This window comes from Phyllobates terribilis, unplaced genomic scaffold, assembly GCF_046119375.1.
Source record: "Phyllobates terribilis strain yellow unplaced genomic scaffold, ASM4611937v1 Scaffold_56__1_contigs__length_8794411, whole genome shotgun sequence".
Taxonomy (NCBI): domain Eukaryota; kingdom Metazoa; phylum Chordata; class Amphibia; order Anura; family Dendrobatidae; genus Phyllobates; species Phyllobates terribilis.
This window is the reverse complement of record NW_027362816.1, coordinates 5,256,899-5,269,571: the sequence shown is the minus strand read 5'-3', so window position 1 is coordinate 5,269,571 and position 12,673 is coordinate 5,256,899. Positions and strand designations below refer to the sequence as shown.

Here is a 12,673-nt window from a genome sequence, read left to right as displayed (position 1 = left end):
TATCTTGTGCATCCGCGGCCTCTTCATCCTCTGTGACTGGGGGGACAGCAGTCACACCTGTTTTGGGGCGCAGACCTGCCACCTCTTTACCCGCAACAGCCAGCGTGATTGGCAGGTCATCATTTTCTTTGGAGGTGGTAACACCAGCTGGTGTTGAGCGCTGTCCGACATCGATAGCACCACCTTTGGATCAAGGCAACCTAACATGTCCGCCTGCATCTTCCTCACAGACCGGCAGTTTGCCGGGGACACCCTTATCAACCCCGTCTAAGCACAATAGCCAGCCCTCGGTCCCTCAGATGTGGACAAGTAAAAGACCATTTCCTCCTAGCCATGAGAAAGCTAAGAGGTTGAATTTCACCATCTGCAAGCTCTTGGCTACAGAAATGCTGCCTTTCCGCCTGGTGGACACAGAGGATTTTCGAGACCTTATGTCCGTCGCAGTGCCCCAGTACCAGATGCCCAGTCGGCACTACTTCTCAAAGAAAGGTGTGCCTGCGCTCCACCAGCATGTCGTACACAACATCACCGCTTCTTTGAGAAACTCTGTGTGTGACAGGGTGCATTTCACCACAGACACTTGGACGAGTAGGCATGGACAGGGGCGTTACATGTCGCTGACTGGGCACTGGGTAACTATGGTGACAGCAGGACAAGGGGCTGCTGTCCAAGTCTTGCCGTCCCCACGAGTTGTGCGTCAATTCTCTTTATGTCAAAGTTCCTCCACTGCTTCTGCCTCCTCAACCTCCTCTCGGTCTTCCACCTGCACCCAAAGCCTGTCTGGTCATGCCACAAGCTTTCTAACTGCGCAGAAGGGATCCTGCACACCTCCTTACTATGCTGGCAGTAGGGCTCAACGTCATCAGGCGGTTTTTACTTTGAAATGTCTGGGAAATGTGAGTCACACAGCTGAGGAGTTGTGGTCAGCTCTGGAGAACCAATTTCATGAATGGTTGTCTCCACTGGACCTGAAACCAGGGAAGGCCGTGTGCGACAATGCTGCAAACCTGGGTGCGGCCCTTCGCCGGGGCAATGTCACACACGTGCCTTGTATGGCTCACGTGTTGAACCTGGTTGTCCAGCAATTTTTAGCCCACTATCCCAGACTAGATGGCCTTCTGCAGAGGGCACGGTCGCTGTGTGCTCACTTCCGCCGTTCGCATCCCGCAGCTCAGCGACTTACATCTCTACAGAAGTCGTTGGGCCTGCCACTTCACCGGCTAAAATGCGATGTGCCTACCCGGTGGAATTCAACTCTGCACATGTTGCAGCGACTGTGGCAGCACCGACAAGCCCTGGTGCAATACGTTCTGACGTATAGCCTGGGCCAACGAGATCCAGAGGTGGGGCAAATCACGCTGGAGGAGTGGTCTCAGATCAGGGACCTATGCACCCTTCTGCACAGTTTTGAAATGGCGACGAAGATGTTTAGTGCTGACGATGCCATTATCAGCATGACTATTCCGGTGATTTACATGCTGGAGCACATGTTAAACAGAATTCGGAGTCAGGTGGTGGCACAAGAGGAGGTGGAGGAAGTAGAGGAGGAGGAGTTGTATGCGGAAGGGCTAACATCTGCAAGGTCCAGACGGTCGGCAGCACCAAGGCGGCAGGCATGTGAGGGTGGGGGAGATGGTTTTACCAGGGCGCATGGTAGCAGCCAAACTAGTGAGGAAGGTGCAGGAGCCCAGGAAGAAGTGGAGGACGAACTGATGGAAGACTCATCAGATGAGGGAGACCTTGATCACATTTCTGTTGTGCGAGGTTGGGGGGAGAGGACAGAGGAAGGAAGCATGATTGTTACCTCGCCACCAACACAACAGGGACTTGGTGCTCCTGGATGCGCAACACACATGAGTGCCTTCTTGCTGCACTACCTGCAACATGACCCTCGAATTGTGAGAATTAGAAATAATCCTGACTACTGGGTTGCCACACTGTTAGATCCCCGGTACAAAAGTAAATTTGCCGAAATTATTCCTGCCATAGAAAGGGATGCACGCATGCAGGAGTATCAGCAGAGACTGTTGCAGAATCTTACATGTGCTTTTCCACAAAACACCAGTGGTGCACGTAGTGAATCTCACAGTTCCAACTTGCCAACCGTGGGACCGTCAAGTGTTCAGCACTCAAACCGTAACAGAACCACAGTATCTGCTGGTAACATCAATTTTGCGGAATCATTTCACCACTTTTTTAGCCCATCCTTTGCAAGGCCACAGGAGACAAGAAGTCTGACACATAGTCAACGCCTAGAGACGATGGTACAGGAGTATCTCCAAGTAAACATTGAAGCCATGACTGTGTCACTGGACCCTTGCTCTTTTTGGGCTTACAATCTGGATAAATGGCCGGAGCTAGCCACTTACGCCTTGGAGATCTTGTCATGCCCCGCAGCCAGCGTTCTGTCTGAACGTGTGTTTAAAGCCCATAGACTTTTATTCAGCAAACTCACAGGTAAAATAGAAAGTCCTCCGGTTAGCAGCCGGTTTAACACAAGTCCATAAACAATGGTTGCCAGGGGCAACGGCCACGCCAGGCTGCTCAGAGCCTGACGGATGCAGAGCCTTCCCAGGCATGGGTTCAGCTACTCACAGGCCCGCCGAGATTTCCTGCTATCCTCCTAGCAGGTCCCAACACTGAACAACACTAACCCTTAATGCAGGGTTTTTAAAGGACCTGTGGCAAGAGCCACTGGAAAACCCGGGTTGGAGGGAGGATGCCGCCCCACTGGCTTCCTGTAGCCTCCTCCAAGAAATGAAGGCCCTGCCGGGTTTTACATAATCTGCCTTAGCCAGATAGCCTATCAAAAAACCTGGCACTCAAAGAGCTAAGTGAAGTTATGGAGTTTTTAATAAGGTGAGTACAATATTATAAACAGACGTTTCGGTCCCTCAGGACCTTCATCAGTGTACAGAGTGGAGGTCATGTAGGTGGACAAATTCCACTGCGGTGACTGAAATAGAAGCTGGAATAAAGAAGCTGTAATATCCAAAAGATATGGAAAATCTTGTAATGGAGACTGTAGTCTCCTGTCCTGTGGAAAGTCCTCTAGAGACGCGGAGTCCACCGCTTGTCAGTAGTAGATGTAGACTACATCTCCTACTGACAAGCGGTGGACTCCGCGTCTCTAGAGGACTTTCCACAGGACAGGAGACTACAGTCTCCATTACAAGATTTTCCATATCTTTTGGATATTACAGCTTCTTTATTCCAGCTTCTATTTCAGTCACCGCAGTGGAATTTGTCCACCTACATGACCTCCACTCTGTACACTGATGAAGGTCCTGAGGGACCGAAACGTCTGTTTATAATATTGTACTCACCTTATTAAAAACTCCATAACTTCACTTAGCTCTTTGAGTGCCGGGTTTTTTGATAGACTTGATTCTGGTTTGGTACCTTACCCGTGCACCAAAAAAACAATCAGGAGGTGCGATAGTTTTTGTATATTTTAGCCAGATAGCCTGACCAGGTCAATGCTCATCTTCATTCCTGCATTGCAGCCGCAACTGTGTCTGTGACTGCAATGCACTCCAACAGGTTTAATAGGTCTCTGTACACATTCTGGGGGATATATAACGTCCCTCGTATACGACCCCAGTCACTGCCTCACACATACTAGAAAAACTATAAGTAGGCATTGGTTGGCAAGCAATGCTCCCTTAATAGAAGTAGTGAAGCTTTAAACAGTACTATTCTAATGGAAAAATGGGTCTATTCAAAAAGGGGCCGCAGCTAAATTTTGGAAACAGTGGGGGGATTGGGTTAAATGCTGAAGTGTTGTGTTGGATGAGTTGGTCAGAGACATAATATTTAACATGCTAGTTCTTTAATAGCAACATAATAGGACGGATAGAATGTTGTGAAATTCATGATACATTTGGTATTTCTGCATCAAGGAGGGACGATAGTCATATGCAAAATCAGATGGGTAAGGGATGAAAAGGGGGGGTTCTGGTGGGGAGGGTTGGGGGTGTTTTTTTAAATCCTGTAAATATGATGTTTTATTATATGTTATATTTTCTGTATCAAACAGTCTGTAAGATTTGTATCAAACCTCCGATGCCGGCGCCATTCCAGCGGTGTCGGCACGTGCGTTCCCGGGGCTCATGTGAGGTTGTTACGTCGTGTGAGCCCAGTAACTGCTGGAATCACTGTCTCCACGTTCAGAAAAATCGAACATCATGAGGAAATCTGAGAGCAGCTGCAGCCCTGGCTTCCTGTTGATGTTCAATATGTCCGAAGGTGGTGGCAGTGAAGTCAGCACTGACTGGGCGCAGGGCTCATGTGATGTAACAACCCTGGGAATGTGAGTCCCAGCACCGCTGGAACGGAGCTGGCATGGGAGCTGAGTATCAGTGCTTTTATTTTAGCTAGGCCAAACATGAGGAATGACACCTGTTGTTCTAGTAGTGAACAACCCCTTTAAGATTGTACAATTTTCAGTTAAAACATTTTCAACATTCTGGACATGAAAAAGGCTTCTCCCTTGTGTTACTTTTCTAAAGTTTATTAAGAGTTTATTTTCAAGGAAAACATTTCCCACATTAAGAATATAAAAAGGCTTCTATCCTGTGTGACTGCTCTGGTGACTAAGAAGAGATGATTTCTTCACAAAACATTTCCCACATTGTGAACATGAAAAAGGCTTCTCCACTGTGTGAGTTCTCTGATGTATAACAACAGCTGATTTCTGGTTAAAACATTTCCCACATTCTGAACATGAAAAAGGCTTCTCCCCTGTGTGAGTTCTCTGATGTCTGATAAAAGTTGATAACTGTGTAAAACATTTTCCACATTCTGAACAAGAAAAAGGCTTCTCCCTTGTGTGAGTTCTCTGGTGTATAACAACAGATGATTTCTGGTTAAAATATTTCCCACAGTCTGAACATGAAATAGGCTTCTCCCCTGTGTGAATTATCTGATGTCTGATAAAATTAGTCATGTGTGGAAAACATTTTCCACATTCTGAACATGAAAAAGGCTTCTCCCCTGTGTGAATTCTTTGATGTCTGTTAAAACTAGTCATGTGTGTAAAACATTTCCCCCATTCTGAGCATGAGAAAGGCTTCTCCCCTGTGTGAATTCTCTGATGTCTGATAAAAGTTGATATCTGTGTAAAACATTTTCCACATTCAGAACAGGAAAAAGGCTTCTCCCCTGTGTGAATTCTCTGATGTTTGATAAAACTAGTCATATGTGGAAAACATTTCCCACATTCTGAACATAAAAAAGGCTTCTCCCCTGTGTGAATTCTCTGATGTCTGATAAAACTAATCATATGTGGAAAACATTTCCCACATTCTGAACAGGAAAAAGGCTTCTCCCCTGTGTGAGTTCTCTGGTGTATAACAAGAGTTGATTTCTGGTTAAAACATTTCCCACATTCTGAACAGGAAAAAGGCTTCTCCCCTGTGTGGGTTCTCTGGTGAATAACAAGATTGGATTTCCTGCTAAAATATTTGCCACATTTGGAACAAGAAAATCTATTCTCTATCGTATGAATTTTTTGCTGTATAGGAAAAGACTTTTCGTGGGGAAAACTATTACCACATTCTGTATGTGAAAATGGCGTCTTTGCTTTAGGAGCAGTTTGTTTTTTAGTGCTTATTTTGTGACTATGATTTTCCTTAGTAGTCGGTAATGAATCAGAAGACAGGACCTGTTTCAAAGGATCAGATGACAGATCTTTGCTGTGAAGGGATGATGGTAAATCTGGAGTAATGTCATTCACTTGAATTGTATCCTGTGTGATCTCAAGATCATCTGATTTAAAAATTGAAGATGTCAGCTGTCCCTCTGATCTCCTGGTACAGTCATCTGCTATGATAAAAATCAATTATTATTTTTCAATAAAATATCCTTGAATTTTATAATTTTTAACATTTCTACTTAAACTCTCTGTAAAAATATGATTTACTCAGCAAGACAATGACAGTTCACAGTCTAATAAAAAACCTCATAAGATGAACCTGTTATGTTGGGGAAAATAATACCAATAAAAACTTCCACTCATCCCGCAAAGAACAAGCCCCCACTCAGGTCCATCATCTGTCAGTGGAAAAACGGAGGTTTCCTCATTATTAGTGTCTCAAAGGCTCTCGAAGAGCAACATGGCTTCCATAAACCAATCCAGCAATATCCGCTCTCCCAAAGTCAAATCTCCCCCTCACTTCTGAGCCTTGCAGTGTGTCCAAACCACATTTATCATCCATGTATTTGGCATTACTATAGTGAGAAGAACCCACTTAATTTTCAGAGTGTGTCTCCTGGAGCACAATCTGGGCACTATGTGTTGGGTAACAAAATGGCAAATGCACAATTTTCACTCTCCAACATCCACTGCGTGCTAATTTCCGAAAAGTACCTGTAGAGTCAAAATATTCCCTACTTCTAAAGATTAATTCATTCAGGGTTATAATTTACAAAATGGAGTCACTTTTTGGGGATTTCTACAGCTCTAGTTTTCTGCCTTTTGTCATATTAAGGGCTTCTGCGAATGGTGTGTCCCATCTCCTCTGGGATCTGCTCCCCCGATGTCTCCTTCTGTCACCAGGAGCCGCCTTATTCATTCTACAAGAGGCGCTGGTGATGGAGGAGACGTCAGAACCAGAAGCTCTGGGCCACGCAGGCTCTGTACAGCCACTAAGATTAGGGTGCCTGGGACCTTTAGTACCATCCAGTCTGGCAGTATGGGTGTGTGTGCTGTCCAGCTGGAGTAATCTGCTCCCTGCTTCAGCCATTTGGAAAGCACCGCACCCTACTAAAGCTGGAAGCATATTGCCGGAAGCTGCCAGATACAGCCTTGTTCTCCTCTGGTTCAGTCCTCTGTGCTCAGCTCCCGGCTTGTGTATTTGTTTCCTGTTGTGACCTCGGCCCGTTTACTGACTACTTTTGTGTCTTCTGATTTTGTATTTTCTCTGCTCTCCAGGTTCTGACCCGGCTACCTGACTATTCTTCTTCACATCTCACACTACAGAACATCAGGTAACACCGTGGCCCAAGCCTACGGGTCTCTGTGTAAGTCCAGATACAGAGAAAACGGAGTAGATAGTGCTAAGCCTGTTCATGGTGACCATCTTTTGAGCTGCCAGGTGACCATGAACAGTGTCCCCAATATATTGTGTCTGCAAACTATTCCAGCAAGATCTGCATTCAAATAGCTAAATGGCGCTCCTTCCCTTCTTAACCTGCCATGTGCCCAGATAGTAGGATACAACCGTATACAGGGTATTGTTGGATTCAAGAAAAGGTGGAAAATAATTTGTAAGGTCCATCTGTTTCCTATTATCCTTTGTGAAGAATTCCAAAGTTATCACCATATAAAGTGACACACGTAAGATTTAAAAAATGGGCACTGATAGGAACACAAAACTGGCTGCGGGAAGTGGATTAACCAGAGTATTTTGGGAACTAACCACTGTAGTCAAAAACTGTGACTATAGACCATAACATCTACTGAAATGATAAAACTCAACAGTCTCCATCAGTAAGTAGTGAGTAACTAGTGGTGAAACCTCTCTGGGGTAATTGGAGTATGGGGCTCGGGGGCTCTTGGGAATCTAAACTATCGTAAGGGACAATATTTTCTGTCAGATGAGTTTCAAGAAGAAATATTAGACGTTCAAAGAGAACTTTTTTATAATAGTGCAGAGCTGAGGTGTCTTAAATTTAGATTAGAGATATATCGTGGCACAGGTGTAATGTATTTATGCAGTCTATCGCAATACTATTTGAAGTTAGTCGGTTTTAGGCTGGGTGCCCACGTAGTGTTTTTCAAGCGTTTATGCTGCGGAATTTCCGCAGCATAAACGCTTGTGAAACGCTAGGTAATCCGCACCCCATGGTCCCCAAGGGGATTCCGCATGTTCTATGCACATGCTGCGGATTTTTCCGCAGTGTTTATGCTGCGTACAAAAATCCGCAGCATGTCATTTAATTTTGCGGAAGCGCAGCGGAACTCCTGCCATTGACTTGCATTGAGACGCATAGAAACCGCGACTGTACATTTGTACAAGCGGCTTCAATGCGTCTCTATGTGCGGATGGTACCCAGTTCTGGAGGAGAGAAGACTCTCATCCAGACCTGGGTACCATTGTACCTGTAAAAAAAGAATAAAATAACAAATAAAGTTTATACTCACCTTTCCGAAGGCTTTTCTCTGAATGCCGGCATCGCTTGAGGACCTGCGGTGACGTCACAGTCATGTGACCGCAGGCCCTTCACCGCTCTGTCTCGCGATATGCCGGCATCCAGGAACCAGTCAGGAACGAGCACTGCAGCCACGCCGGGGCATCGGGGGGGTGTATAGCTTTATTTGTTTTAATTTTTACGGTTCACACTGTATAAATCCATGCTGTTTGCATGGATTTATACACTGTGACCTAGTTGTCAAGCACTTTCCAAGTGATGCTAATCGCCTGGAAAGCGCTTGTCAATCTGCATGCGGAAACGCATGTGAACCCGCATGTGGATCCGCATGTATTCTGCAGGAAAAACCCATGCACAATCTGCATGTACAATCTGCATGCGTTTTTTCTGCCAGGGAGATGCAGAAATGCTGCAGAAATTTTCTGCTTCATTTCTGCATCGTGGGCACATAGGCTAAAAATAAATTGAAAAGTCAGGATAAAGGGAAACTCTGTTGTTATTGGACAGAAATTCACACTTGTCCCTCACCGCAGATTTAATGCTGTCGATAATAAAAGCAAAGTTTGGTCAGAAAGACTGGACTTCGTCTTGTAGGGACCATATGAGGACATTCAGCAGCACAGAAAGGACTTTCAATGCCCAAAGTCATTTTAACAGTTTTGTTTTTGGAAGAGGAGAATGTTTTGATCTAGCGGCAAAATGAATGATCACACGATTGTGATACGGCCGGACTACACCACCGATAAAGCAGCCACAGCCGGTGACTGAGAAGAATCTGTGACTTCTCAGCATTTAGTGGTTCCTACTCACCTGGGTAATCATATGTAGGAATCATCTCTTTACACTGCTCATCGCCCCTTACATATGTCTCTGTAGTATTAATATGGGTGAGATCTTCACCCTGAAACAAATATTATAAAAGTCACAGACAGATGGAGAAGTCACATCTATGATCAGCTCTAATCCTGCCATCTCCACCGTTCTCATTACACAAGTATAAAACATATAATACTGGTGGATAAAACAAGACTGAACACAAGACCTTCGCAGCCGTCTACACATCATAGGGGGGATCTCATGACACCTTCTCTCCATCTACCTGATGATCCTGAGGAACATTGGGATCTTCTTGTTTACAGTCCTGTGGAAGAAGAGGATGGGGACATCTCTCTGGTGTTGTCCTCTTACTGGATAGATCTGGAGGAAACACATACAGGGACTGAATTTATTCTTTACATACAGATAATTATAGGCCGTGTGTATTTAGTCCTGTCTATTACCTGGTGATGTGAGGGGCTGGGGAACCTCCATCATGATGTCCTTGTACAGATCTTTGTGTCCTTCTAAATACTTCCACTCCTCCATGGAGAAATAGACAGCGACATCCTGACATCTTATAGGAACCTGACACATACAATGATACCGTCATCTCCCCGATCCTTTCATAGCGTTACTGTATAATGTCCCAGCATTCCCAGCAATGTCACCTCTCCAGTCAGCAGCTCAATCATCTTGTAGGCGAGTTCTACGATCTTCTGGTCATTGATGTCCTCATGTATCAGAGGGTGAGGAGGAGGCCCCGTGATTGGGCTCAGGGGTCTTCCCCATCCCTCAGACACAGGGTCCTGACAGCGCTCACTAGAGGTCTTCTTCACTACTGTGTAATCCTGGTTATGGAGAGACACATTCATAAATCTCACTACAGACATTTCCAGAGTCCTCACCTCTCCAGTTCTGTCCATCTGTTATTCCCATAGATAAGAATGATGTAATGTGACGTCATCAGAATCTCTCACCTCTCCAGTTATCCGGAAGAGGATCTCTAGGGTGAGGTGTAATATCCTCTCCGCCATCTTGTCTCTGTCCATATCCATCTTTGATGGGTCCATAAGGAAAATTCTCTTGTATAGAAGATCTCCACTGAGAGGATCTGATATTGTAGAGACCTGAATGAGAAGATGATGAGCCAATGTAACAACATAAAAATCCTGTGTAATAATACAATTACTGTAGATAATAAGGGGAAACATATGAGGAGATTTATTATTTTACAGTATTTAGTTTTCTTCTTTACACCTAGTAATAAAACCTATATATTTTTGGCCACAGACAACAAGCAGTTTCTTCCTCGGAGTCGGAAGCTGAATATGTTTCTCACAAGATGGGTATCTGATGGTTTTATGAGATGGATGTTTGTTCTTGGCCCCGACCCTTTCACAACTCCTGTCTCCTGGTTTAATCCTTAGAGAAACACATAACGAGAACCTGGCTTACACCTCTGGGTTGTCACAGATGCGGCATTGATAAATGTCCACCATGTAAATATGCCGAACACAAGAAATAGATTTAATCACATTAAATAAAACATTTCATTACACAGTGTATCACCTGCAGCAGTGAATTTGTGGTATATTGTATTCAGTGTCTGGGATGTAATGTCAGATATGTCGGCTGCTCCTCCTGTAAATAAGGCAGAGAATTAATGAGCACATAGGAGACCCCACTCAGCCCGCGGCCATTAACCCTTCCAATGTTTCCACACATTTCCTAAGAGAACACAATGGGGACTGAAAGAACTTTCAGTTTTGTGGCAGTGAAAGGGTAAATCGTTCAGGTGGAGGGGAGATGGCAGAGGGGCATTGCTGAACCGTGAAGCTTCCTGGACACTGAGGCCAAATCCATCGCACCGGAGGGTATAAAGAGAAGGAGGGATCTGATCTTACATTACCAGACCGGTGAAGGGGCCATATTGTGATGACTGTAAGATGATTGTGTTTCTTCATTGTCTTTCTTTGTATCACATCTATTACATCTATTAATGCCGCCATTCATCCTGTGCACAGGAGCGGCTGCTCCAGAGACATTTATATCCTGCTCGGGTTTCATTCTTACCTTCGGTTCTGGGTATGAAGTATCACTCCGAAACGCGTCACCTCCACCTTAATTCTCTCTGGATTCTTTCCTCCAATGTTCTGATGACGTCCCATCATTATTGTGACATAAGGTTATAAAATGAAGGAATAAAAGTTTTATGTTATTTGAGGTCCTGGATCGTCCTCTATGTGTGGACGGTTATCACTACTATCTACATTACTGTGCTGGAGCTACGAGAGGAATAATGGCGTTGTGTGAGGACTTCTCTGGGCTTCTGTCCTTCATCCTGCAGCTGTCTGAATGGATCTAATGTGGACGGGAGCCAGCTAAGCCGCATTCTGTCCACAGCTATTACCTCACTGTTCACACCACACAGAGACCCCAAAAGAGTCTCCGTGCTGAAGGGGTTAATGCCCCCTGCGCCCAGTAATGGGGTCTCCACATACCTCCACCTGCAGAGCCACCACCACATATATGGCTGCTCTGTGCGCACAGGACCTGTGATGAGGTCACAGGAGGGGAGGAGTCAGGGGTCACATGATCAGGGGCCTCAGTGGATGCACAGTGTGAACTGTGCGGCTCCTGTACAGTGATATCCGGAGTGAAGACGCTACATGGAGACGTCTCCGCAGTCAGTGACATTTCCGGCATTATTTGCCCCTCACTACTGGCACAATTACCCCACGCCGCCTTTTCTACAGTTTTATGTGAGGAATGTAACGTGGGATTTTCCTGCTTGGAGACAAATAGACGACACATGAGGTGATTATCACCAGTTACCGGACGTCTACTATATGGCGGCATAAGATTGTGCTATCCACTTCATACCAGGAGCTAAAAGGCCGAAATCTCGTATGTTTAACTCCTTCCATGGAGGGCAGCCTTGATAGACTATATTCAGAGTCCGGCTGAGAGTTCACTCACATCAGCGGATTATAAATCGCTCCGATGTCCATCCTGAATAATTGGACGAGTGTCATGGGGTCCCCCTATTTTTTTGTAACCAGCAAAGGTAAAGCAGACAGCTGAGAGCTGATATCAAGTTGGGAAGGTCCCTGGTTATTGGGCCCTCCCCAGTCTAAAAATACCAGCCCATAGCCACCCCAGAAGTGGCACATCACATGAGATGCACCAATTATGGCTTTTTGCCTTTGCTCTTCCCAATTGCCCAGATGCATTGACAATTGGTGTAAAGTATCGTGGAGTTAATGTCAGCTGTGGTTTGTCAAAAATCACAGCGGGCATCAAACCCTGGTGATAGTAATGGAGATGTGTCTATCAGACAAACCCATTACTGACCCAGTAATCAAAAATAAAAACACCCACGAAAAAATACTTAATTTGAATAAACACTCCCCAACACTTTTCCTGGTTCGCTAATTTATTAACCCCCCCCCCCCCCAAAAAAAAGCATGCAGGTCCAACGTAGTCCACCGAATCTGACGATGATGGGCATTCCCACCATATATGTAACACAGACCCGTCTGCACCACCACACCGCCAGCACAAGTCCGAAAATGCTACGAACCATAGTGCGACAATGGTGCCATCTAGATAAAATCTTATCGTTTTTCTCCTGGGCACGGCAAGTAATAGATAATTTGTGGGAGAGTATGAATGTTTTTTGCCTATCCTTCTCTGAAAT

At 45.3% G+C, this 12,673-nt stretch overlaps 1 protein-coding gene across 2 annotated transcripts; it reads right to left on the bottom strand.

The window, feature by feature from the left end:
* Positions 1–3,869: 3,869 nt before the first annotated feature.
* Positions 3,870–11,536, bottom strand: LOC141192246 (uncharacterized). 2 transcript variants are annotated; one of them, XM_073661741.1, is made up of 8 exons: positions 11,475–11,536; positions 11,047–11,126; positions 9,951–10,100; positions 9,642–9,821; positions 9,435–9,558; positions 9,254–9,351; positions 8,965–9,055; positions 3,870–5,826 (listed from the first exon to the last, which is right to left on the bottom strand). In XM_073661741.1, exons 3-8 carry the CDS (start codon positions 10,041–10,043, stop codon positions 4,571–4,573), a joined length of 1,842 nt encoding a protein of 613 aa, XP_073517842.1. In that variant the 5' UTR covers positions 10,044–10,100; positions 11,047–11,126; positions 11,475–11,536; the 3' UTR covers positions 3,870–4,570. The 2 variants fall into 2 exon arrangements, with proteins under 2 accessions (XP_073517842.1, XP_073517841.1); XM_073661740.1 differs by lacking the exon at positions 11,475–11,536 and having other exon boundaries at positions 11,047–11,380.
* Positions 11,537–12,673: the final 1,137 nt, after the last annotated feature.

Excerpts from the sequence above, each read along its gene's own strand:
- LOC141192246 (XM_073661741.1), bottom strand. The coding sequence starts at position 10,043 with ATGGACCCATCAAAGATGGATATGGACAGAGACAAGATGGCGGAGAGG. Across the intron at positions 9,559-9,641 it reads TTGAGCTGCTGACTGGAGAG|GTTCCTATAAGATGTCAGGA; the intron begins GTGACATTGCTG and ends TGTATGTGTCAG. Across the intron at positions 9,056-9,253 it reads ATGTTCCTCAGGATCATCAG|GGTGAAGATCTCACCCATAT; the intron begins GTAGATGGAGAG and ends TATTTGTTTCAG.